The 25,904-nt window shown below is 49.5% G+C and overlaps 11 protein-coding genes across 11 annotated transcripts; 4 read left to right on the forward strand and 7 right to left on the reverse strand.

Moving 5' to 3' along the window:
• Nucleotides 1–265: 265 nt before the first annotated feature.
• Nucleotides 266–1,559, reverse strand: N7489_008642 (uncharacterized protein; the record flags this gene model as incomplete). The annotated part of the gene is made up of 3 exons (XM_056714392.1): nucleotides 266–665; nucleotides 796–1,382; nucleotides 1,464–1,559. 3 exons carry the CDS (start codon nucleotides 1,557–1,559, stop codon nucleotides 266–268), a joined length of 1,083 nt encoding a protein of 360 aa, XP_056562014.1.
• Nucleotides 1,560–2,330: 771 nt separating this feature from the next.
• N7489_008643 (uncharacterized protein) lies at nucleotides 2,331–4,061 on the reverse strand (the record flags this gene model as incomplete). The annotated part of the gene is given in 5 exon segments (XM_056714393.1): nucleotides 2,331–2,465; nucleotides 2,522–2,796; nucleotides 2,811–3,283; nucleotides 3,336–3,559; nucleotides 3,633–4,061. 5 exon segments carry the CDS (start codon nucleotides 4,059–4,061, stop codon nucleotides 2,331–2,333), a joined length of 1,536 nt encoding a protein of 511 aa, XP_056562015.1.
• A 1,598-nt stretch (nucleotides 4,062–5,659) lies between these two features.
• N7489_008644 (uncharacterized protein) lies at nucleotides 5,660–6,805 on the forward strand (the record flags this gene model as incomplete). Its single annotated transcript, XM_056714394.1, has 1 exon — nucleotides 5,660–6,805. The coding sequence occupies one exon, from the start codon at nucleotides 5,660–5,662 to the stop codon at nucleotides 6,803–6,805; it is 1,146 nt and encodes a 381-aa protein (XP_056562016.1).
• Nucleotides 6,806–7,958: 1,153 nt separating this feature from the next.
• N7489_008645 (uncharacterized protein) lies at nucleotides 7,959–8,780 on the forward strand (the record flags this gene model as incomplete). The annotated part of the gene is made up of 1 exon (XM_056714395.1): nucleotides 7,959–8,780. One exon carries the CDS (start codon nucleotides 7,959–7,961, stop codon nucleotides 8,778–8,780), a length of 822 nt encoding a protein of 273 aa, XP_056562017.1.
• Nucleotides 8,781–10,193: 1,413 nt separating this feature from the next.
• On the forward strand, nucleotides 10,194–10,806 carry N7489_008646 (uncharacterized protein; the record flags this gene model as incomplete). Its single annotated transcript, XM_056714396.1, has 2 exons — nucleotides 10,194–10,689; nucleotides 10,757–10,806. 2 exons carry the CDS (start codon nucleotides 10,194–10,196, stop codon nucleotides 10,804–10,806), a joined length of 546 nt encoding a protein of 181 aa, XP_056562018.1.
• A 375-nt stretch (nucleotides 10,807–11,181) lies between these two features.
• On the reverse strand, nucleotides 11,182–12,160 carry N7489_008647 (putative short chain oxidoreductase/dehydrogenase; the record flags this gene model as incomplete). Its single annotated transcript, XM_056714397.1, has 3 exons — nucleotides 11,182–11,478; nucleotides 11,550–11,826; nucleotides 11,877–12,160. 3 exons carry the CDS (start codon nucleotides 12,158–12,160, stop codon nucleotides 11,182–11,184), a joined length of 858 nt encoding a protein of 285 aa, XP_056562019.1.
• Nucleotides 12,161–12,669: 509 nt separating this feature from the next.
• Nucleotides 12,670–14,069, forward strand: N7489_008648 (uncharacterized protein; the record flags this gene model as incomplete). Its single annotated transcript, XM_056714398.1, has 2 exons — nucleotides 12,670–12,852; nucleotides 12,912–14,069. The coding sequence occupies 2 exons, from the start codon at nucleotides 12,670–12,672 to the stop codon at nucleotides 14,067–14,069; spliced, it is 1,341 nt and encodes a 446-aa protein (XP_056562020.1).
• Nucleotides 14,070–14,828: 759 nt separating this feature from the next.
• N7489_008649 (uncharacterized protein) lies at nucleotides 14,829–15,716 on the reverse strand (the record flags this gene model as incomplete). The annotated part of the gene is made up of 1 exon (XM_056714399.1): nucleotides 14,829–15,716. One exon carries the CDS (start codon nucleotides 15,714–15,716, stop codon nucleotides 14,829–14,831), a length of 888 nt encoding a protein of 295 aa, XP_056562021.1.
• Nucleotides 15,717–16,626: 910 nt separating this feature from the next.
• Nucleotides 16,627–17,817, reverse strand: N7489_008650 (uncharacterized protein; the record flags this gene model as incomplete). The annotated part of the gene is made up of 1 exon (XM_056714400.1): nucleotides 16,627–17,817. The coding sequence occupies one exon, from the start codon at nucleotides 17,815–17,817 to the stop codon at nucleotides 16,627–16,629; it is 1,191 nt and encodes a 396-aa protein (XP_056562022.1).
• A 937-nt stretch (nucleotides 17,818–18,754) lies between these two features.
• On the reverse strand, nucleotides 18,755–20,417 carry N7489_008651 (phosphotransferase family protein; the record flags this gene model as incomplete). Its single annotated transcript, XM_056714401.1, has 5 exons — nucleotides 18,755–18,772; nucleotides 18,829–18,983; nucleotides 19,202–19,273; nucleotides 19,337–19,799; nucleotides 19,857–20,417. 5 exons carry the CDS (start codon nucleotides 20,415–20,417, stop codon nucleotides 18,755–18,757), a joined length of 1,269 nt encoding a protein of 422 aa, XP_056562023.1.
• Nucleotides 20,418–21,353: 936 nt separating this feature from the next.
• Nucleotides 21,354–25,646, reverse strand: pmcA (putative P-type calcium ATPase; the record flags this gene model as incomplete). Its single annotated transcript, XM_056714402.1, has 1 exon — nucleotides 21,354–25,646. The coding sequence occupies one exon, from the start codon at nucleotides 25,644–25,646 to the stop codon at nucleotides 21,354–21,356; it is 4,293 nt and encodes a 1,430-aa protein (XP_056562024.1).
• Nucleotides 25,647–25,904: the final 258 nt, after the last annotated feature.

The following is a 25,904-nucleotide window of genomic DNA, read 5'->3' on the forward strand; positions in this document are numbered from 1 at the left end:
ACCCCTCCAGAATAGCACATAGTGGAAAAGAAAGTGACGAAATGATTTTCCATGGCATTCTTAAGCCGTGTTAATTGTAGTTTTGAATTTCAAGCTTGGTGCAGCAGCAGCTTTATATGTCAATACCTTTGATGGCTTCAAATGTCTTGCTCGTGACAACTTCACTTAGAATAAGTAGAATAACAGGATAACCTCTCCGTCGGATCACATAAGGCTACGTCTATATCTCCATCCCGTCACAGCCAATCCCTTGCCTTTCTACAGCTCAATGGAAAGGACATTTCCCAGTCCGATACCCCTTCAACTCTGACAGAGTCTCATCCAACTGCTTCCTCCCCTTCCCCTCAAAATACTTCGGTCCAACATCGGGCACACTATATCCAGTGGGATAATACTTATCCCCCTCGTCACCAGGTACAGGGCGCCCTAGAGCCCAAGTCAGCCATGCCACCGGGCCCCAGCGGTTCCAGAACGTGGGCTTGACATAGTACGGCGCGGCATCCCATTGGTTGAGGAAGAAGCGGCCGTGTTGATCCGGCTTGTCAGTGAACGAGACGGAGCGTAGGAAGTACGGTCGTGGCAGACATAGGTAGCGGAGGAATAGCTTGCGGCCTGTGAGGATGACTGAGAGTAGTGCTGTGCAGACTGCAGAAGGGGGGTCGTAGCTGTTTAGTAAGGAGTTAGTTGGTGCGTCAATGATTGAGTACAGTGGATATCGCCATGTACGACACGGCCATGTAATCATGCAGCAGAACCAAAAGGAAAAAGTGGAAAAAGGTGGGGGAAAGAACTTACAGCATAGCCTTTCTAAGCCTGTCATCCATCATAAACGAAACAGCCTGTAGCCCAACCGGGTGCAACATCTTAGGAAGCATATAAACCAACACAGCGGTAGTCTGGTCCGCCATCTCACGATTCTTATCATCAGGCACCATACACTTCGCCTCATACTCCTCACTCCAAGCATCAATCTCCTCGAGCCACTGAATCCCATCCCGGAACCCAGTCTTACCAGACGGCAGCTTCTCATAACTAACATCAAGCGCATCACCCACGCTCTTCCAGAAAGTCCCGATAGCACAGCGCTCCAGCTCACTCAACTTGCGCCACTCATAGAGATCGATGAACCGAATCGGCTGCAGCGCGAACAGCGCCAGCGTATAGAGCATATCGTCATCGAGGATCTTACCAGAGGCCCTATACCCACTGTGCAGGTAGCGCGTCCGGGCAAGACCGAGGTGCGCGCGTGTCGAAGCCGGGTCGTTGCCGACCCATTCCTGCACGAGGACGCTGGTATCTGTGTACCGCTTAAAGGAAGTTTCCGGGCTGGAGAATTGGGTTGTTTTTGCGAGGAGGTGGGATATTGAGGGAATACCGTAGGTCTTTCCTTTTTGTTAGAAAATTCATGTATAGATGGCTAGGGCATGACCCGATTATGTGGGTTGGAGTTTTTGCTCTCATACCCGGAATAAGGCGAATTGTAAGCTCTTGATGAACATGAGTGGAAATTCGAGCTGCGCGAGTTGTTTTTGGATTTGGAAGGCTTCTTCGTCGGTCATTTTGGACATTGATTCCCGTGTTGGGTAATCATATTGTTTGTGGAGCTTGCGTAGGCGCTGGAACCGTAGGGTTGTTGTTACTGCGGGCCAGGCGAGGAAGAGACCTACGGCGTAGGGGGAGTATTTGGGCTGTCATGCTCCCTGTAGGTAGGGATGAAGCCCAGCTATCGGTGTGGTTCATATTGAGATGATATTTTGGGAATGGAGGCCTTAACCGGGGGGTCCATGAGGTTTAAATAAGAAATGTGGTGCCCTGATGACCCACGGGACAGGTCAATCCCCACAAAGTTTATGAGCTGGAGTTATGCGCTTTTCACTTTCTTGTGCAGCCCGACCTACATAACACCCCGCATAACTCGATCATCCCTACAGAAGCTGTATGATTTACCTATTTGATTCCATTAACTTTGTTTAATCTGGAGAATATAATTGGACGATATTAAACGCGGGGCACCCGAAATACCGAGCCTCGGGAGAAATGAGAACATTCCCCAGCTAACTGTGATATCTGAAGGCAAGCCACAGTTGTGTACAGCGCATGCGACCACGCCTCGTAAGCCACGGCGTTTTACTAGTAAATTTAAGCGAATCATGGGCCTAGGATGAATACATCTTTGCATTATTTAAACTCTATTCAAGTCCACATCGGGTCTTTACAGTTCCCCATGCTATCGCTATATACTCTCTGGTTTATGTTGAGGATATAAAATGTGCTGCCTCCATGCTTCCTGGCAGATCATTATGCCAACATTCAAAAAGAGTGGCACACCACTAGCGACCAATAAATTTGAGCTCCAATGCCCGCAACGGCGGGAAAAATATCGCCGTGAAGCCCGCACCTAGCCAGAGGCCCAGATCAGCTCCGTTGGCCATCTGCGCGATGGGGCCGATATAATACGCTTGAGACTAATTTGAGTATTAGCAAGACATGGCCAACAAGAATCTGAGAATCAATGTCTTACCATGCCAACAATTGCACCAGCCCAGCCAATCAGGAAAGCAACCCCCGCTGCGATTCCCAAAGGCAGTTTGTCGCGACAGTTCCAGTGAGACCAGTCATAGCCTCTATTACGTCGGAAAACCGTGTGTTCTTCGAAGACAATCACAACGAACATCATTACCCAGTATCCGATTAGAGGCAGGAAAGACTTGAAGACCTCATACAGCCGGTCCCGGCCCCCATCGCGCATGCGGCGTAGATAACCGTAGCGAGAGTCGTGAAGACCGGTCGGGGAACCTTTCCAAACATACCACCAACCATCTGGAAGTTCATTCCCATTGAGTACGCCCCGGGAGTATTATTGGCAACCAAAGCAAGGACATTGATAACAGCACAGAATTTCCCGAACCCTCCCAGACTGTCGTATGCTGTCATCAGGACTCCTCCAGGGCTGCTACCATACTTGGATGCGAAGTGTGCCGAGCTGGCGATAACTGTTCCAAGGCCAATGCCCATAAGGAGAACAACTGACATGCCATTAGTGGCGGCGAAGACTGTGACCAGGAATGTCCGCGAGCTCTTCATCTGCGGCGGGAGATACACATAGTAATCGGCGGCGAGTGGGGCCCAGGCGAGGGCAATGGACAATGCCAGGGAGAAGAAGGTGATTCTTTTGGCGATTAACTGCTCTGTTGACATTGGCGTTTGGATGTTGAAATCAAAATTAGGCCCTGCTGAGCCCACCATCACGCATATCACCAGCAGCTGTGGCAACCAGGCAACTCTGATATCGATTAGAATATGCATTTAAGGTGTGCTGGGCGGCAAATACTTACCGTTCATATAGTTGGAAGATTTTCATGCCAAACAGGGCCATAGCCCAGCTAGAAACGGCGATGATGATAATGCCTACTATCACGGAAAGATGGCCGCCAGATACCACGGACAAAATCTGGCCACCGACGACGCTGTTTACCATGCTATACCCGATATTGGTGAAGAGGTTCAGGATAATGCAGACTTTGCTGGGATAGTAGCCCATGAAATATCGGGCCACGATCTATCGGATTCATGAGCGGATGTTCTCTCCTCGTCTTGTGCAGAACTCCACCGATATTTCAATAACAACATACCAAAGTTCGGTTTCCGCTTTTCGGGCCCCATATACTCATAAAGCCGACAGTGCAATTGCCGGCTAAACATCCAAATACAGCACAGAGGGCCGCATCCTTGAAGCTGAGGCCTAACACGAGTGTACCCATTGATCCAACGATGATGTTATTTGTCGCCAATGTCATGCTGAACCACATTAGCAGCATATGAAGTATGGTTGAAGGTGTTATTGTCTCTCGTTTTTCGATGGGAACGGGCTCGACGCCACGTCTCTCCACATTTTTTAGGCTTGCGATCCATCGTTGACATCTTGATTGCGGCAAGGGTTCGGGCTTTGCGAGGTCCGAGTCATCGGAGGAACTGTTGGAGGCGCTTTTGTCGAGTTGAATCTGGCTCAGACTCCTAAGAGTGGGCGAGATGGGGTTTTTTTCGACATCTTCGAGCTTCATCCTCGGGTATCTCGACCGGGCTAGCTATACGGGATTGAGATGATCGTGAAAAGAAGCTTCCAATCCGAATCCTCCAATAGAGGTATAAATGCCGAGTCTGACGTACAGATTGGATGTCGTAAATCCAGAGTATGCAGCAGTCAAAAAGGAGGAAGGAAATGAGCCGTTCGTATAAAACATTATGGACGGGGAAAAGCTATGGTATGATAGATATAAGGGAAAAGCACTCAGGGCCAGTGCGCCATTGCTAGGCTGCTGGACATTGACATCACCCTGTCTACCCAGTGAGAGACGGTGTAACGACCCGAGGGGTAACAGGATACCCGTGGACATACACATTCCTTAGCAATCAAGGCACCAACCAAGCAGCTTGTAGACGGTATTCAATGATGAGCACTGAAATTGCATCACTGCGATACAGCCGTGAAAGAGCATGCTCTGCAGATTGTAGATTATCAATCGTCTTGTGGAGAGCAAAGTGAGATATCCAGCTTCTCCCCAGATACAAGTGGGGAGGAACTACATTATTGACCCATCCACAGGTCACCAACACATATTCAGTGGGGTCTGTAACCACCTCATGATACCATCAAGGGAAGGGATACAACATAGGCCCATGACAGCTTCAGCATGAGAAATAAAAGTCCCGCCGACCCCTGTGATCCGCAATACACTTCCGTATGGGGTAAGTGGCATACTGGAAAGCTCCGAATATGCATGCTCTGGAATGTTGTCGACGCAAGGAGTATGTATTTATCTCACGATTCTATACTGTGCTCAGCTTCCGGCTAGGAAGGCGCGAAGTGGAGGATGCTGATCAGTCCGAAGCTCCGTTGAGCAAGTTCCGCGAGAAATGTACCCTGTGATTCATGGACGAATACTTCCCCGGCTATTTTCCGTGGTGATTCGCTATAGCTCCAGGGAAAAGAAAGTCTGAGGGAAGGGGTTCTTTTAAGTAGCTCTGATTAATGTTTACTAATTCACTCATAACTTGGCTTGATTACTATATATAGAGTTCCTCAACGGGGGGTTCGGTTGTCCTCGGCATCATCATATAGCCTATCGAGCCGATCAGTATATCGAGGCGCACTACGAAGGCTTGAATGGTGTTACATGCTCTTTAATGGAGCAGAACCCTCTTCATCCCGACATCTATCATGGTCTTTTGTATCTGTTCGGCAAACATTTGCTTGAGTTTTGCTATCTTAGTGCGACGAAACTATAACATCCATGGATCTATAGTGCTATTTATACTATTTAGATATATAATCTAGCTAAATTATACGTGAGCCCTAACAAAAGGTAGGATTTCCAAGGTTGCGTTAACCGATTAGGTGTAGGTGTACATATCCATGGATGTACTACCGGCTTTTCCCTGGCGTGTGGGGCTTTCCTATTTGATCTGCCGCCGCTTTATGAGGGTGCATCCATTGGCTGGCACTAGATCTGACCGTGTCTACATGGTCATTACCCAGTTTTGAAACCCCTTATTTCTCTGTGGTTCCCAGAGAAGAAAAAGAACACAACAAGTAAACTACTAACAAAGGAACCACCAACAAACGGACGCAAATGACAAGAAGCTGTAATCAACGACATCAATGGCAGACTCAGGCTCAACCCCAACCTCGGGCATGGACAGAAACGCAGAGGAAACCATGCGCCTTGCCATTGCCCGCTTCCGTAGCAGAATGGCTGCCGCAAATCAAAAGTTTCTTCAAGACCGTATCAATGAAATCCAAGGAAACGGTCTAGCTATTGAAGAAGAAAAGCGCTGCCGGCTCCGCCAGTACAAATATATGGACAATATCAAATGGGATGACGAAGTCCCCGAGACGTGTGGGAGCGGCAAAAATATTCGGATTCCACCGCAGACACCAGTCAAAGACCTCGATATTCCTGCTATTCTCAACGTCCTGCCCGCCTATGAAGCGGTGGATGGTGTAGAGCCTCCCCTACTGCGCACAGGTCAGTGGCGACAGATGTACCTCACCACAGTTCAACGCGTGGGCCAACAGCAGGCGGACGCGATTGTTGCCGAAGACGATGAGGAGCTTGACGACGCGTGCACTTGGCACAAAGATCGTAGCCCCATGACTATCCCACCATGCGACGAGTTAGCTCTGTTCCTAAAGTATGCCCAGGGGGTGGTGGATGTTGACTTCCGCCTCTCGGGTATTGCGCCGTTCATACCGGCTTGGTCGATTGGGGTTAAGGACGAGGAACTGCAGGGCCTTGATGAGAGACAGAGGCGCGACAAATTGGCGGATCCGGAGCTACTGAAGCGCGAGCAAGAGCGGTTGCAGCGGGAGTTGGAAGATGAGTTGGGGAATAAGAAGCTGCAGGCGTTTATTGACGACGACCTAGATGTTAGGGCTGGCTTCATCGCCGGTATTGGATTTAACCAGCGGTACGAATGCCTAGCGTGGTATACTGCGTATGTGTACTATCGGCTGATGGCAGATGACGACGACGAGTACAAGCATAAGGATGAAGACATCCAGGATGCTGCCAACATCCGGGAGTGGGGGTGGCGGGTGGTTTTCTATAAGGCCGAGGTTGACAATCCTACGCCTCTGTACGGCCGTAAGGCACGCTTTGATTCTATTCCAGAATTCTTGGATTGGTACGCCAGCTGGATCTATCATCTAGATGCACGGGCCCTGCTTTCTCTGTGGCGTCACGCTGCAGGCGTGAGACGGACTGCGAGTCGGACTGTGAGGATCATTAGATGCCATTGCTCGTAATATCTCCTAATACTTGGAAGTACTCGAGGTGATTGGGCTTTTTTCCTTCCCCTAGAACAGCTGAGTCTGTATCAACTGAAGAGCAATTGACGTATGCAGTAAATACATATTCTTGAGGATACAATGCTGATCTATAATACTTCCCTGTGTCAATCAGCCATCAACAATATTTCCTTTAAACATTTGAATATGCGTCAAGTACAGGGGGTGTGTGCGTGTGAAATCATTCACCCAGACCCCTCGCGATAGGATCCCAAGCACGATCGCGAAGTATGTTTCTCTCGACGGAGTAGTACTAGAAGATCTCTATTTAAGAAAGCTCCTTATACAACTACACTTGCTAGAAGACACCACGAAGCCAATCCAGATCTATACAGATAGCGACAACGCCGTCACAATTCTCAAGAAAGACGCTTATAACAAAAGCACCAAGTGGCTAGATATCAAATACCAATTTGTGAAACATGCTTTGAAATCGAAGCATATTAATATCCCGCTTATCGACACCAAAGAAAACTGATGCATTGACAAAAGCACTGCCAAAAGTCGATTTCGAACGGCCGCGAAAGCTGCTAGTTAGCAGCCAAGAGATGGATGCGAATTGAAACTTTGGATCCCGTCTTTGTCTACGATTTTTACTATACAAACCAGATTGATTTGTGTTTTGATGATGTTTTGACATACATGCATACAATGCATACATGCAATGCATGCAGGGTATGCGTTTGTCTCTGTGTAGACTGAGCATTTGCCTACTAAACATCAAATAACACCGTTTACCTATCACTGAACTTCTCCAGCAATACCCGTGAAATCTCTATCTTCAGTAACTAGGCCAAGATGTCTCTCACAATGACTTCAAAACAGGATTTGACCAAAAGGTCAAGAGAAACACCAATGGCACCACGCTAGCGGTTAGTCACTCCTGGCAGTCGGTTTTCAATATGAGTGCCATTTTCTATGGTAATACCTTGGTAGAAGACATTTTTTAATCTGATCTGTATCTACAAAAAGTGAAGCTATTCGTAAGTCACATGATCTGTATAGGGTTAGCCGATTCCCCACAAAAATGGAAACTCCACTTTTACCTGCATTTTTGCCTGCGCTATATATACTACCTGCTTTTATCAATTTAAACCGCGTTTTAACCGCGATGCCTTCTACCGAGACCACCCCCGAGTCTGGCACCCGGCCTGCCACCCAGCCTGCCACCGGTCCTACCTGGGGAATGCTCCCACCCCCTGTCAACGATCGATCTTTCGGAACAATTGAGGAGGCTATAGATTGGATTGGCGAGTGGGCTGCAACACAGGGGTATGGCATCTCGAAGGGACATTCATGGCGTAATACCCAGGGTATCATCCCGAAGGTATCCTTTCGATGCCAACGAGGCCAGAAGTATCGAGATCGACGCCGGAAAAGGGAGGATGGTACTCCATTACGCAACACCACCCACCTCGCTACCAATTGTCCATTTGCCGGCGAGCTATGTTTTGACTTCATCTCCCGCCGGTATATAATCACCCGGATTACGGAACACCTTCATAACCATGAAGGTGCGCCACCGTCAGCCTGGACGTCTCATCGTCAGCGGGAGATGAGAAGACGGAAGGCAGAGATCGCCAGCCTAATCGATCAGAATATACCCAATCGCGTCATTCTTCAACACTCACGCTCTCTAGCTGGTGCAGCTGGTACAGCAAGCTACCTTTCTGCCAAGACCATTGAGAATTTCAGATACAAATACCATCAGGAGAAATTAGCTGGTTTTACCCCTTTGCAAGCTGCAAGCCCCCTACCATCCTCACAAGCACCCCAACCAGCACCTCAACCAGCACCTCAACCAGCACCTCGACCAGCACTTCACCCAGCACCTCAACCAGCACCTCAACCAGCACTTCAAGGAGCATCCCCAGAACCAACTTATGCAGGATCGCCAGTGACAACACAACATAGCCAAAGCACAACCCAGTAAAGTGCCAGACCTTTCCTGCTAGACAGACTTGTCAAGGTCCACTACCGTGATATGACCAGCGGATTATTCTGGCTTCGCAAACACCATGAAGGGACGCACCCCGCCCGCTGGCATGGCTGTAGAACTCGATTATGACCGGTTTATCGAAGTTCTGCGGTCTGATTTCGGCTGCAGTCATGATACCCATGTGCTTCTATGAGATCATCGAGAACACATTGATGGATTAGACTGTGAATATGCCATTAGATACCGAAACGGTTGGCTGGGTGTTTTGATAGCCCTACAAAATAAGGAAGCAGCAGCGGGACACGGACTGACCTGTCGCTTCTTTATTGTGACCAGGAACGAGTTTGGTATACCAGAGCATATCTTCCAATAAGTCAACCTGGCTCTGACGGAGCATACAGAACTGCACAGAAAGCTCCCTTCTTTAAAGCTCGAAGGAAAACAGGAACAGGATGAGGACGTGAACTGTTCAGTTGAAGAGATTCAAAGGAAGCGAAAGAAGGGGAATGAAAAAGTAACAGATATATCGCAGATCAGCGGGATCATCAAGAATGGATAACTGAGAGATGTTTCAGATGCATCTCGGATCTTGTCATACATTTATAATTATAAATCACCGCTTCATTGCTCTGTCTTCTTCTACTCTTCTCATTCGATTTGACTCGTGCCATACTCATCCTCTCACCCTACACTCATCATCGATTTCTTTCTTCAAGTCTTGAACTCTGCATCCAACGCGTCACTCAAACATGGATAGCACAAATGGCGCCGTCCGGCAAGGCCGTCCGCGAGAGCTCAAAATGCACGACTGTCTCGTACATAACTTCTCCCAGTTTGATTGAAGAATGTGTCTGGCGATTGTTGACTCAATTTAAATCTATAAGCAGCCTAATTCTGAGCCTGAATTGACAGCGATGAGATCGTTGCAGTGCGGGATGCCTCTTCAAGGTATACTATCAAGCGATGGGGCTGTGTTTCTGGTGGTTATACGATATGGAGAAAGGAAGTTCAATCAGCCAATCTGGGAGATGTAGTGCAGAATAACGGATCTTGCACCAATGCCAGGGAAATGAAGCACCGGGGAACTGGATGGATGCTCATTCCGAATAGGAAAGCCGAGCGAGGGGAGATATTCAGCTATTTCGAATCTATGAAATCCAAAATCGGGGGTTGGTTGATCCCGTTTCTCCTTTGTAGGATTCAAGATCTCATATCAAACGTGGCAAACGTGTCACCCAAACGCACAATCCAACATCCTCACCTCTTGACTTGACGCTCATAGTTCCCATCCTGGTTTGTTTTGACTGAACCTCGATCTGAGCTTTCACTTCTTGCTCACCCCATTTGGCTTTTCTCCAGTTGTGCTTGCTTTGACTACACAATATCCTCATCAATACCGAACTTACCATGGCATCCGCCGACCCTCCTTATACCTCCCCGCCGTCCATCTTCCGACCCAGAATCCGCGATGGCATGATCGTCGTGCGCCGACCTGCGACCACAGACAATGTGGCCATTTTCTGGGCTGGCAGTTACTTCTTCCCAACTAGAACCAACGAGGCGATCGGCATGGACTACCCTGCCTTCCTTGCTGACCTAGAAACCCACTTGCAGTACAACCCGGAACTTGACGAGATCCAGTTCCATGTACCCTCCCCATACCGAAACATCGATTTGGACCCTTCCCGGCCCCGTGTGAGGAATATCCGAAGCCTCCAGCCCGCAGTAGGCATTGTTCGTACCTACAATGAGTGGCTCGCAGCACTGTGGGCGATGCAAAGCTCGCGTCTGATGCGAGTATCGACTATTGAATTCGTGCTTCGCAATGGGATGGTCACTACCTCTGTTCGTCACATGGTTCGACCAGTGGCTGCGGCGCAGTTTTTCATTGTGCGGACTTCAGGTATCTTGTCTCCAGTCACACAATTGACCTGAGCCTTTGCCTCTAATAGTTACATGTTATATTTTAGACGCCGAAGACTCGAACCAGGAGGGAGGTGACAACAGTGGTCAAGTCTAAGACTGAGCCTACCCTACGCCAGCTCAACTTTGGGAAATGGAGGAGCCAGTCAAATCAGAGAATACCTGGGGGACGGGATATTGGAGGGTGTATGGCGATGTCGGACTTGACATCCCACATTTTTGCCATTGAGATGCAAAGAGAATACAAATGAGAGCGACTCCGCACATATGTCTACCGCTGGCCGCAATTATCGACCGATTTAAATTACTATGGTAACCGGTAGATCAGGCAATTTTTGAATAGTTTCATAGTAACAGATACTACGGGGATACTCTGATAGGTGACAGGAATCAAGGTATAGCCAACGTACAGGTAAAAGTTACAGTATCATCCTGATGCTCGCTAACTACTGCCTGTCCTTGGCTGTCCACCTTAGGCGTAATTGGTACTCAAGGAAACTTCCTCCTGCAAACTCAAATCGTTGCTGAATCTTTCGCAGCTCTTCTGCATCCTCGCATACGCATCGCTCCCCAGAACTAGTCTAGAAATCTTGCCTGCCAAGGGGCCAGCCATTCCAGTGCCCGTGACGGCCTCGAAGATACGCTCGACTCCCTTCTGGGGATCGCCAGGCTGCTTCCCGTGGACAGTGAGGAACTTGCGCATCACCACGCCCACGGGGTCATCATAGTGTGGAGCGACCGTGGCCGGGTTGGGACTTGCGTCAGCCAACTGTAACGCCATTAAATTAGCACTGGTGACTTATATCGAAATTGAAAGGGAAAACAAGATCAAAAACTCACCGCGCCGACAAAGTTGGTGCGGAAATTGCCGGGCTCGACAATCAGCACGCGGATATTATGAGGTGCGACCTCCTTAGCAAGCGACTCGGATGCAGCCTCCAGCGCGGCCTTAGAAGCACTATACAAAGAGCACGCCGGTAGGGGGTCCTGGGCGGCACCACTGGAGATGTTGACAATAGTACCAGAGCGCTGTGCGCGCATGGCAGGGAGGACAGCCTGTAGAGTGTATAGGGGACCGAAGAAGTTAGTGGTCATTTGGAGGGTTGCTTCTTTATCACTATAAAAAGTTAGAACCGATCGTCCTTATTCACGTTGGTAGCTACGTACGTAATGTCCTCGCATGCGGCCAGGATGGAGTAGCCAGCAACATTAATCAGATAGTCAATGCGACCAAGGGCGTGTATCTTGCTTGCAATGCTGGCCTGCGACTCTGTCATGTCCAACTCAATCACCGAGCCTCCAGCCTGCTCGATCTGCTCAACTGCAGTGGCGGCTTTTGTCGTACTGCGGACAGAGCCGATAACACGGTGCCCCGCGCGCAGGACGTGAAGACACATCTCAAGGCCAAAGCCATTAGAGGCACCCGTGATGAGCCATATAGGAGATGACATGTTATGCAGAGTGGATGTCAGTTGCGGAACGGAAGAATAATCTATTTAGACGTGATATTGAGGAAGGAGAGGAAGGATAATAACAATTTCCAAGTTTGACTGTTGTAGAAAGGAAATTGAGGGCTCTGCTTATCTCCCTTAAATCCGATTCCTCTGCTTGGTATGACTGGTCAGTTAACTAGTACGGTTCATATATGGTGAGTGAATTCTTTTCGTCCGAGTCACGCAAATAAGGGGGCTGAAAAGTGGAGTCAGACGTGAGGTTAATGAGGGGATCGTGAAATATTGCGGCAGGGGTATGGAGTAATATTCGGAGGCCATGTTTCGGTAAAAATATCAATATAAACGGGTGTTTCTTGGACAATTGACAATCATACGGAATATAGGTCGATGACGGCCGGTGGACATACCTAGGTACCTAAAGTAGCTTAGTGGATGTGCCCAGGTGTGTCACGGTCTCCGTAGTCATCCATTTCACACTCCAGGGCTTCCCACCTACATCTTTCAAAATGGCCTCTGTAACCCCCTCTAAGGAAGACCTACAGCAGTTCTACATCGGCAAAGACATCAGCGATGTACCAAAACCAGCCGCCGTGCTCGACGTTGCAATCATCCGCCGACACTGCGAAACAATGCTACACACAATCAAAACGCTCGACGTCGGATTCAGAGTTCATGTTAAATCCCACAAGGTAAAAAGGACTCTAATACCAAATTCTCCATGCAATGGCACTCAACATATGAACACCAGACACCCGAAATCGCCAAACTCCAAGTCGGCGATAGCACCGAGGCCAATTTCATAGCCTCCACAGTCATAGAGATCGAGATGATGATACCTCTACTACAAGAACTGAAACAAGAAGGCCGCAAAATTAACATTCTCTACGGCATCCCCCTTGTCCCATCACAGGTTCCCCTACTGGCCAAGGCAGCCCGTGAGCTAGGCGAGAACAGCATTACCGTGATGATCGACCACCCAGACCAACTCCCCTACCTGGAGAAACTATCTTCTCTGGCAGGACATCCAACATGTGTCTTTGTCAAGGTCGACACGGGCTACCACCGCGCCGGGTTACCACCCGTGTCCCTCAACAAGAACGGGTTACTTGAGAAGCTGGCCTCCGCCGAGGACAAAGGCGGGGCAAGACTCCTCGGATTGTATTCACACAGCAGTCTCAGTTATAGCGGGACAACCCCGGAGCAAGCGATGGGCCATTTGATCAGTGAGATCCGCGGATGCAAAGACGCCTTAGAGAGGAATTTGCAGCTACTGCCCAAAAGGGAACTGGTTATCAGTGTTGGTGCCACGCCGCAGGTAGTCTCGTCTCAGAACTTGCTGCGTGATGACACTCTTTGTTCGGAAGCGCGGGAGCTCAAGGCTTTGCTTCGTGAGACCAATGTCGAGCTGCATGCTGGCGTTTATCCCATTCTAGATATGCAACAATTCTCCACACATGCTAGCGCGGATTCTGGATGCCTGGAAGATGAAATTGCCATCTCGGTGCTCGCCGAAGTATGCAGCGTCTATAACGATGGTGAGCGTGAGAAGCCCGAGGCGCTCCTGGCTGCGGGGACGCTCGCACTGGGTCGAGAGCCGTGTCCTAGTTACTCCGGCTGGGGGGTTATCTCTTCTTGGCGAATAGATGGGGTGTGCAAAGATTCATCAGAGAGATTGGTTGTTGAGAGGATCAGTCAGGAGCATGCGATTGTGACTTGGGACAGTGAGTCCCAGACGAAGATTCCCCTGCATATTGGACAAGTGGTCAAAGTGCACCCGAATCATGCTTGTGTCACCGGCGCCTTTTACGGGTGGTATTTTGTTGTCGATTCGGATCAGGACAGTCAGTCTGCTCGGATTGTGGATGTTTGGGTTCGGGCGAGGGGGTGTGGGATGAGGGCTTGGTAGAATATACCTGCAAGTTCGGACCTCGGGGGTGTCTTCCGTTTGTGGACTAGGGCATCGCATGCATACCACTGTGAGTACGAAGTTAGATATTTTACTTCAGTCCTGTCCGCCGTGAAGCCTGCATCACCCCGCCAAACTTGGACAAAAGATCATAAGCACTCGAGAAAGACATATTGGTCAGATATTCTCTTGGCAGAGTTTGAAATTTGCTGTAGTGGGTGATATTACAACAGCTCGGCGAATCGGCGAATATACGACAGGAGTACTGTGTTGGTGGACTGACCTACCTATACACCTCGGGAGTCATCCATCCCGGGCCCCCTGAATAGCAAGTTTCTGATAAAACAAGGTAAAATTGATGTTGCATATTGATTCTACATCACATCATGAGTATTTAGACCTCGTTCCCACCTAGGAATCCTCAGAAAATTGACATAACTCTCTCCATTGGTGGCCCACGGAGACAGAACTTCACCCGAGTCTTCAAGTAATAGAAGAGCGCCGAGTCCGAGCTGCTGCCAGACGGAAACGTAATGAGACCGTCGTTTGCTTTCATCTGAAATGTATCGTTTTCGAGATGGACATGCTTAGGCAATGTGCTGATAGCAACGGATCGCAAGGATACCTGACATACCCTCTACAATAACGAGAGATACGTGAGGAGAAGTGAGTGACCTCACACAAAATCCATTAAGATATAATATATTGTTTCCAATAGCTTGTTTAGCTAACAAGCAACCAGCACATACAAGGACATCATTAAAGAGCCTGCCATATCAACATAGCCACGCCTATAGCCAATGGATTACTGAGCGAACGGCCAGCAGGCGCAGAATTCTCGCTTACAGTTTCAGTGCCATTAGAGAGTTCCATAACAGCGCTAGTAGTTGCTCCCGGAGTAGTGCCTGCAGATCCAGTGCCACTAGAGAGCTCCATAACAGAAGATGAAAGGGAAGACGATGAAGGCGATGGCTTGGGACATACATTGTCGTACACAAACTGCTCAGGAGCACCAGTACAATCGGTCGCCAACCCAGCGTCAAATGTGCCGTTCGAATATATCCAGCAAGTACCCGAGGCGTACGGCGAGAGGCTTGGGTTCCTCGGATTAAAGACGACATAGCTGCAGGAATCGGCCTCTGCACATAGACTCAAGCAGTGCGATGCACCCGAGCTAGCAACACAGGTGTAAAAGCAGTCATCGGGCGGTGGGTACCCGCAGACCGAGGCAATAGGAGAGGGAGTTGCGGTGGCGGCGCAGGCGCCAGCAGTGGTGGTTGCGCTCCCGGTACAGACGGGCTTACTGTAGACGGACAGGTAGGGATTGGCACAATCCGAACTGCCTTTGCTCGCGTCGAAGGTTTCACCCGGGTACAGCCAGCACGTGCCGGTGCCCGTGTAAGGGTTGGCGGGATAGAAGATAACAAAATCGCAGGGAGGGTGGGCGTTACAGTAGTCCCAGCAGTGGGGCCTGCCGTCGCTAGCGACGGCAAACTCTGGGCCAGGGCGCTGGTACCCGCAGAGACTGGTGATGAGGGAAGATGTGCAGGTTGGTGCCGCGGCAGTAGAGGTAGTGGATGTAGAAGAGACTGCTAGAGCCTGTGGAAATAATAGGGCGATGGAGACCCAGAAAGGAGTGATCTTCATGGTAGCGGGCGTAGGGTGGGGAATAAATGTATCTAAAAGTGGGAGGAGTATTAGTATTTAAACAGGTGTCCCGAGGTCACTAGTGCGAACCTGCCTATTTTTCCTACAACATAGGTACTGCGCACGGAGTACTAGGTAGAAAGGGGTAATAAGTTCGTATAATAAGCCCCGTCGAATTCTATTATCGCCTCAAGTACGGAGTACTCCCCGTAGTGGAGACAGAAATATACTAGAAAGGCCGTATTGCCCTATCCTGGCCCTCAAGACCTGAGTATTCAGTTACTTTACTATCTTACCTTGGTAGGAATAACTTGTGCACTCCATTACAAAATTATATAAGATACATTAGTACCTAGGTAATTAAGAAGTACTTGGAACTTTGGAAAGGACATTCAAACGAGTCACTGGATACTCAAGAGTCAAGTTTGTGGATAAAAGAAAGTCGGAGCTCATGCTGAACTACTTCGTCTTTCATAACAGGGCAGCTATCAAGCGGCTGTCCACAGTTAAGGAAAGGCCGTTGTCGCTGTCATTGAGATTTCACAGGTCCCTACGTCGTATATCGTATATTCTACATAGGTTGTATTGTAGCGGGAAGTAGCAGATACAGATTGACAATACACACTCGTACACCTCTCTGAACTCACTTCTTGGAGCGTCCGAGTCCTCTTTACATGTCTTGGTGGGTACAACGAATTACGTGCGCTGAATCGACCCGTATACCAGAGAGCATACTGCCTAGAGCGTTCCCTTCAATATGTAGATGTAAATCCTTTTGCCAATTGAACATTTAAATGCGCAAGACTTCAACCGTGTAATATATGATTAGATTAGTAATTAAGTAAGGTATCTAGTTATAAACACCATAGTTAGATATCTATCTATAGGCTTCCCACCGAAAAATTCTTCTTCACCAACCCTCCGCGTTAACCGCGCTGCCACTGACAGACTCTCTTGGCTGCCACTGCCCGGCAACGGTGTCGCTGTAGCTGAGTTGGGCGAGAGCAAAGGTGCTGAGCTCGGACACCAAAACCGTGGAATTCAAGGCCACGACGCGGTGCACCTTAGAATTCTGAGTGAGCATAGAGATATACTCTTCGCCGGCAACGGACGTGACGCCGGCGTCAAAAGTCACATGGATCAGGGCATCGGACGAAGCGTTACTGAGCAGCGACGTTGACAAAAGCCACAAGGCCGGGCCACCATCCTCCGTCGTCGCGTCAGCGAGATGGAGTAGAGCAGAATTGACGCCGAGCGGGTTCCGAAGCTGGAAAAACCGCATCTCGCCATCGGATCCGATATGGCCAAAGGTGCCGGTGCCGCCAGTGGCATTTCCAGCGAGAGTGAACCACACACCACTCATAGGACCGTAGGCAGTGGTCATTCCGACGGCGGTGTTACCGACGCTAGGTGGGATTGGCAGCTGCTCCGTCTCGCCGGTAGAGACATCGATGCGCATGATGGACGAGTCCCGGTCTTGCGTGACGTAGATCAAGCCGGTGGTCGGCTCCTCCTTGATAAAGACAGGGCTGTCGAGACACTCGTATAATGTGTAGTCCGTGGGGTTGGAGACATCAGCCGAGAACACATAGTATTTGTTTGTTTGCTTGGATTCCTCCTTGAGGCCGGCCCAGACGCGGTTGCCAATTTCAAACACGCAATGCGGGCCGTTTCCCGGCGCCGGGATATCAATGGTCTGTAGGATGGTCGGCGTAGTCCAGGACTCCTTGCCGGGGTCCACGAGCAGCAGCTTGTTCTCGAGCTGCAGCGACAGCCACACCTTGCCGGGGTACACGGTCGATGGCCACACGCCATGTAGCCCCGAACCACTATCCTTTCCCATGGGGAACGAGTGAAGAGCAACGAACTCCTCGGTAGTTGGATCTAGCTGGATCTTGACAAGGTTGCTGTTAGACATTTGCGACAGCAACACGAGGTTCGTGTCCGGCACGCGTGCAAACTCATGCGTCTGAGTGGCGGGCGGCATCTGATACTCAGTGAGGCGACGGCTCGGGATCGGATCGTCGAAGTCCTGTGCCGACGCGGTGATAGCGCCGAACGCCAGCGCGATCACGACCGACTTGAAAGTACGGGACAACATATTTGGACTTGCCTGCTTGGCGGCTTTTGCTTGATGTTGATGTTTTAGTATATAGGTGAGATGGCACCCATTTTATATGCTCATTAGGTAATGTTTAACGTCATGTCTCGCAGTGATTTCACTAGAGACCAAGTCGTTGGCGTAAAGAATAGAGCTGAAAGATTCTCTAGTGGGACCTAAAACCCTTGCAAGATTGGTCCTTGCCGAGACCTGGCTTACATATCTAGATATAGTATGTAGATCACGGATATGTATCATTCCGGCGATGCTCAGCTGAACCGATCTATAGTATTACAACCTAGGTAGGGTCCAAGTCGGTTAGTGTAAAACGTCGATCTGATAGGTCTCTTCCAAAAAGTCGGGGATTGCCGAAAGAATCGGACCAATGTGGTCGAATTAATGAATGCACCCTTCAATGTTGTCTCTATTCAGCAGAATCAGCGGCCTAGAAAGGGAAGTTCCAATGTAGCTGTAGCAAGGATGCAATCCAATAATGCCACTTGTTAAATTTGCCTGCTATTTTCCGAATACAGCAATTGCCGATCTAGAAGGGAACTCCTTATTGCTACATAGTCATCTGAAGTTATGTGGGCCTTATACAGGTAGCCACAATTCGGTAATGACAAATTCTGATGAAACTACCTACCTACCTACCTAGGTAGGTAGGTAGGTAACATCTGCCTGAAACTGTAGTTGCGGTAAAAGTTTAAAGCGTCCAACCCCAAGCCATATAGATCGTCAATGTATATAAGAATGGGGCTAATAGTCTGCTGTTCTTTTCCCAAGGAAAGGCAAGTTCAAATCCGAATGAATGTCGGCTGAAACACTAAAGCATTTTAGTATCTGTTCGCCTTGGAAATAAAAAGAAAGGAAAGTAGAGATAAAATAGAGATAGGGCATGAGATTCGCATGTTCTCAATATGCCGCTTACCTTGTCCTAGGTCTGCAGAGCTAACTGATAAGTGTGGTTGTAGCCATATGAACGAGGCTTATCGGAAACAGACTACATACAGTTATTAGTATGTGATGCGTGATGTCTACGCCATCTCGTCCATCCTCTCCCGGGCCTTTCATCAAGTTATCCAAGTAATCCAAGTCGAGATTTTGAAATGGATCATCCTCAATTCTAGCTGCCGTCCCAAGGCTTTGGGACAGCATTAAGTTTACTGTCAGCAAATTAGAGAGGGCCTTTGCACTTGTGCTATTCTGACACTTGATCAATCTTATGTTCTTCGCCGAAACGTTAGATTAGCTATCTCGATAATCCAAATAAGTGAAAGAGTCTAGCAGGTAACTGCTCCAGAAAATTTCTCAATCACTTTTGAATAATATCCAGGTTTCCCCCTACTGTATAATCTCATCGCTGCAGCTAAATCTTGCCTACGAGAGTCTTGTAATGCAACTGAAAGACGGCATCCTTCAACCACATTCATCTCTTGTTCCTTCTCTATAACTGCTGTAACATAGTCACGTCTGTCAGCACATCTTTGTAGGCTTTCAGCATCCCTTGGAAGCCCACTTTTGTGGTAATTCCACGGTGCATCCATGTCGGGTGGTAACATTGACAGAGTCAACGGAAATTCGCCGAAGAGTTCCCATGGACCAGCATAAGCAGCCTCCCAGTCAATGACACCCAAAAGATTGTACTCGTCATCAAAAACCATGTTGTTATGACCAAAGTCCCCGTGACACAATGGAAATGGGCCCTTATCCTGCACAGAAAGATTCCCTGCGAGAGTTTTCACTAGAGAGACAAAGGAAGACGCAGAGAAAGATAGCTCATCTGCGAATGAACCCGCTGCTTCTCTCAACTTCGCTTCTGATATTCCAAACTCAACTTTGGCCGCCCACGCCTGGAAAAATTCAGTGGCTGTTTCAAAAGGACCGCCTATACCAGGTATAGGACCTTGATCGAACGAGCCGTCCTCGTTTTGACGGAGGATAGTACCAATCCTTGGTAGTTGTACCCTTGACAAATCGACCTGGGAAATCAGGATTAGTCTTTAACGGAATGGAAGTCGGTGCACGCCATATGATACCTGAATTTCCGCCATTTTCGAAAAAACGCATCTTTTATAGAAGTTGGGAACCTCCATGCTAAGGTCTATCCCGGCATTACCCCTCAAGCAGTCCATCAACATAAACTGCGCTTTCACGATGTTTTCGGCGTCAAGTTCAATAGCATGTACACTCGGAATAGGAATTTTGGTTTTCTGCTTGACGAGCAGAATCGTGTTGTACTCGTTTTCCATGATTTGCTTGTTGACGCTAGATCTAGCCTGCGTTCTGGATAGGGGTGGCATTCGCAATCGGGCGATCCAACGCACATCGTCCTGAAATTCAATGATGCGAACCAGATGGTTGTATCCAAGACCGATGTCTGGCAGCAACTTGCAGATCTTTCCATTCCGCAGCCTGTTGGCATACTCGATGAGCGCATCCCAGTTTGTCGAGTCAATGAAGTTTTGGACCCTCAAACGTAGAGTTTCGTCTGTGGTAGAGGCGAAGTAAGACCACCGGTAGCCTGCGAAACTGGTGTCGTCTGTATTATGGTCAGCATTCTGACCACTTTGTGATGAAGAGCTTTTCGGACCAGGCATAATGAGAAAATCCTTTGAAAATTGGAAATACCGGGAATATTGGTTTTTGAAATCAGATTGTTTGTAGTTCAAGTGGCGGTGAGAATAGTAAATAGACTAACCTGTCTCTCTGTCATCTCCCCGTCTCTCCCCGTCTACCACTATCATACCCATCAGATATCTGGGGCCTAGCAACAGCAATATGGGAGATCCTTGGGACGAAGGCAATTCTTAGTCTGGAGTATACGGACTCAGCACATTGATGTGCTAGGTCCTTTGCCTTTGGCCTGGTGGAATCTTGGGAGGAAAGAGGTGTGTTCTCTGATGGTAATGGAAACCCTAAGAAGAGCAGAGATGTATGGCCACCGATTGCCTGATTTTCAGCGGAGTTTGCAGGCACGGTAACTTAGTGCTGTATGCTATGCATGTATACTTGACTCTGGAGGATAAGATATCCTTCAAAGCTTGTAATACATGCACCCCTTTTCATCACCGAGGGGTATGTACCAACACGAGTAAGCAGTGGAATTACCTTTGAGCAAGCCTACAAAGCAGGAATCTACAACCGATGTCCAACAGAGCATTTAGAGCAATTTATGAAGAAGGGAAGAGGGAAAAAAGTTGGTATCTTCGAAATCTTTGAATTTTACAATCAGGAGCAGTAAAAGAAAAGAACAGACAAGGAAATGCTAGATGGCGCCGAGGCCCGTATGCGCCAGAGATATCAAAAAAGAAAAAAGGCCAACCAGGCCACCAAACCCGAATGCAAATGATTGTATGGACCCAAAAGTACAGAGTCTATGCTTAATTTTCAACAGCGTTGCGCCGAACCCATTTCCAGACACCGAAAATAGAGCAGTAGAGTTGAGTCAAGGGGAATAAGGGCATAACGAATTATTAAAATATCCCGACATTCGGGGGAAAAAAGGAAAGGAGTATTAAAAACGCGAGAGTGGCTCAAACATGCGACTGACTGAGACTCGATCTCGATCTCGATCGCTGAGACAAAGAGCGACGACCACGGCTAGAGGGCGCGCGGTCCACTGACGGGGCATGCTCGAAGAACGGAGTCAGATCCGGATTCTGGCTAGGGGGTGTCTTGGAGGTAGCGGAGTACTCATTTAGGATACGGTCATCGGCAGCGGTATCCGGGTGCACTTCAATGCCTTGTTCGCGATCAAGGCCACTGTGAGGGCCGCCGCCTGTCGGGAATCCGACGTCGGGCTCGTTGTGGCCTCGCTCGATGGGGGACCATCCGGCAATACTACCGGCAACGATTCCTGCCATAGCAGCGGCGGGTCCGAACGTCGAGCTGGATCGTGACCGTGTGTTGCGTCTGGAACGAGACTCTGGAGTGGCCGGGGTCGGACTGCCATTGTCGTTGTCGTTGTCGCCGTTCGGCGTGGGCGGGGCGGACGAATCACGCGAGCGAGAGCCACTGCGGGACCGAGGAAGGAATTCTTGAGGGTGTTGCAGCTTGTGGCGGATGTGTCGTAGGCGACCGCCGCGCAAACGCTTCATAAAGGCGAGCTGATCGCGGATTTCTTCCAGAGCCGGGTTCCACTCGTAATTGCGGTCCTCGTCTGAGACGACCAACTCGGGACCCTTGTCGCGATGCCAGAAGTGTGGAACGAGTCTGGAGACGAATTCATCCGGAATAAGACGGATGATCACGGCGATGGGTAGGGAGATTGCTCCGAGTATAAGACTCACGGCCCACTGCGAGCCTTCGTCCAGACGCTTGACGGAGAAAGCAGCGCCACCAACGAAAATGATCAAGACTTGACCTCCGACGATGATGACCTGGATACCAATGAACCAACGGTTCTTCCAGATACCTTCCATGAAGTTGAGCTTGTTGTCAATGCGACGGGAGTTGTACTGGTTGAAAATTTGCATGAAGACGAAAGTGTTGAAAACCACGGTCTGCAAATGCTCGTAATCCCATGAAGTGAAAATCTTGCCTCCGGCGAAATTCAGAATGAAGGTTACAACCAGCTGATAGATGGACTGTCCAATGATCATCTTCCACATTGTCAGAGTGATCAATGGATCAGATTTTGATTCGGGCCTGCGGTCAAGTACGGTTGGCGTGGGAGGATCTGTCGCCAAAGCGAGAGCGGCAAAGGTGTCCATGATCAAATTGACCCACAACAACTGTACTGCGCTGAGCACTGAATCCTCGCTATCACTAGCGACTGCAGAGACAAAGGTGAGAATGACGGCGGTGATGTTGACAGTGATTTGGAACTGAAGGAACTTCTTAACGGCATCACAGACGGTACGACCCCATGCCATGGCCTTGACGATAGACGAGAAGTTGTCATCCATAAGAATGATGTCAGAGGCCTCTTTGGCGACTTCGGTACCAGTGATACCCATTGCAAAACCAACATCGGCATTCTTAAGGGCTTGGGCGTCGTTGGTACCATCTCCAGTAACAGCAACGGTCTCTCCAAGCTTCTTGAGTTGGTTAACCAGGATCTTCTTATCGTCCGGGCTAGAGCGGGCGATGACCTGAAGTCTGGGGATGATTTGGTTCATCTGGCGTGTGCTCAATTTCCGGAATTTGGGTCCCTCGATGGCGATACCGCCAGGTGTGTAGATACCACACTCCTGAGCAATAGCCTTGGCGGTTACGATGTTGTCACCAGTTACCATTCTGACAAACACTCCAGCTCGTTGGCATGTGTACACTGCGTCGGCAACACCTTCTCGGACAGGGTCCTGAATACCGAAGATTCCTAACATTGTCATGTCCTCGAAGATAGGTTCGAATACTGCCTGGTTGCGATCGGTTTCCGAAGTAGGGGCCCCACGAGGTGGCCATTGATCGAAGTCACGGTGAACCAGGGAAATGCATCTGAGGGAGCGGGTGGCGTAGTTGTTCATAATATTGTCTAGGGAAGTTCTGTCGTCGTCGGTAATAGGAGCCTCCGACAGAGAGTCAGTGGGGTCTCGGACGATGCGGTTTGTCTTGGTGGTTAGAATCTCCGCAGCACCCTTGACTAGCATTCGGTATTTTCCATTATCCAGCTGCATCACCACTGCCATGCATTTGCGGCCAGAATCGAATGGGAACATCTGGGCGAGCTTGCCATTTGCTCTCGCTTCGCTAAGGACCCCCATTCCGAGGTAATCCCTAGCGAAAGTCAAGAGGGCAGTTTCTGTCTTGGATCCGATGTATGTCTTAACTCCATCTGTCTCGCCTTCAAACGCGGTTGAGTTGTAGACAATCGACTGGAGTAGGATATCCTTCACAGGTGACGATAAAGTAGAGACAAAATCCGAGGGGGTGATCTCACTCTGATCGTCGGACGAGACACCAGAATACTTTCCGAACCGAGACGTGGTGCCCAATGTCGCAGCCACTGCAGTCATTTTATTCTCTGTCAAAGTTCCAGTTTTGTCGGAGCAAATCGTGGTAGCGTTACCCATAGTCTCGCAGGCTTTGAGGTAGCGAACCAGGTTGTTGTCCTTGAGCATTCGTGTTGTAGCAAAGGCCAGAGCGAGCGTGACAGCCAGCGGCAAGCCTTCAGGTACCGCGACGACGACAATTGTAACAGCAACAATGAAAATCCGTAGGAATGCTTGACCCTTAGCTTCCGCACCACCCGGAATATCCTTAAGACGAACTAAGAATTTGATGAAAAGGACCACAAACAGCAACAGACCAGAAGCGAGACCGAGCTTGGCAATGTACTCAGCTAGTTTGTTGAGCTTGGTTTGCAAAGGAGTTGTCTCGCCCTCCTCTTGGAGGGACATCATCGTCCGGCCGTAGGTAGAGTTCATACCGGTAGCAGTGACCAAAAACGTGCCGACACCCTCGGAGACCTTGGCACCGGAAATGATGAAAGGATCCATCTTCTTCAAGTCTTCGTGTTGCTCGATTGTCCGGTACACTTCCTCGCCTGGGGTTTTGCGGAGAACGTCAGACTCGCCAGTAGCCGAAGATTCGTCGCACTTGAGGTCGTGGCCTTCGATCAAGATCCCATCAACTGGGACCATATCACCGGCTTCTAGTAGCATCAAATCGCCAACCAAGACGTCGTGGACGGAAATTTCTTCGGTTCGGCCGGATCGCTTTACGTTGACCTGTCGATTCTCTTTCTTCTTGTTGAGCTTCGCAAACTGTCGTTCCTTTTGCCAGTCATTCGCTGCGCCGACTGTAACCACAATAATAATGGCCACGAGAATAGCCAATCCTTCGACCCATTCAACGCCAGGTTCATCGTTTATTGGATTGAGCGATTGTGGAATTCCCACAGCAAGTGAGATTGCAGCCGCAACCGTCAACAAGATCAGGACCTTATCGTTGTAGGCGATCCATGCAAGCTCCCAAATAGACTTCAATTTCCTCTCTGGAAGTTTGTTATCCCCGTAGACACGTCTGCGGTCGAAGAAACCTTCTCCGCCCTGGGTTACGATAGGACCATCAGTGGCGGGTGGCGGTGATGTATTCGGAGAGGTCGACTTGGGCATATTCTTTGACGAGGCAGGCGAGGAAGGTGAGACCACCTCGTCAAAGCTGACGATTCCATCCAGGGTAGTCTCATCAACACTCAAGCCACTTTTGACGTCAGTTCGGAGGCCTTTTTCTAGTCCTCGCAGGCCGCCCAACGCATGGAAGGCGCCGAAGCTCTTCGGGTTAAGAAGCTTGTTCAGCTGACCAGGGGAGAAGGCGAACTTGTTGTCCTCGACCTCAAACTCGGATTCACGGCCAGGGTCTGGGGTCAGGGCATCCTCATCGTGTATGTCGTTTATGGCGGCATTCTTGGCCAAATCGGATCGTGATTCTTGGGATGCCGAGGGCACGTATGTGTCGCCGCCGTAGGTGCTCGATGTTTGGCTGGTCTCGTCCGACTCCAAGGAGTTACCTCGGGAGCGTGTGCCGGGGACAGAAAGGAAGTTTGAATGTGTCTCGGGCGCCTTCGTCTTGGGCGAGGAGATGTTATGGGGTGAGGTTGGTCGGCTCTCACGGTCACGAGCTTCGGAGGAGGCATTGGAGCGAATCGAGGCTGTGGACCGCATATCCGTGGGAGAGACACTGCCATTGCTCAGCAGTGCGGTTGTGTCGGGGGCAGTTGCATTATCGGTGTAGGTTCGTGATCCTCCGGAAAGGACTTGGATGGGAGGGTGATCGCTATCGGGGGAGTTCACGGCCGAGGTGTCGATGGTAATTGTCGGGGCGCGCCCTCTGCGCAGGGTTGAGGATTGTCCCGGCTCATCGTTTGGGCGCGGGTCGGACATTGTGGGAGTGTTTATCCAATGCGCGACTCATGCGTGGCACCGGGTTGATAGTTCATGTAAGAAGTGTACAGAGAACGGTAAGAGCTCCCCTAACTCCTAAACTCCTAGACACAAGACAAGGGTTGGAGAGGTGTGAAAGTGTAAAAGATAGGAGGCGGCAATGGTAATAATAAGTTGCCGCCGGGAGAGACGTCAATTTGCTCTCCACTCCGGTCGAGAACTTCACTTTTATTACTTCGTACTGTTACAGAGACTATG

Source organism: Penicillium chrysogenum, assembly GCF_028827035.1.
Source record: "Penicillium chrysogenum strain IBT 35668 chromosome Unknown utg000005l_segment0_segment0, whole genome shotgun sequence".
NCBI classification, from domain to species: Eukaryota; Fungi; Ascomycota; class Eurotiomycetes; order Eurotiales; family Aspergillaceae; genus Penicillium; species Penicillium chrysogenum.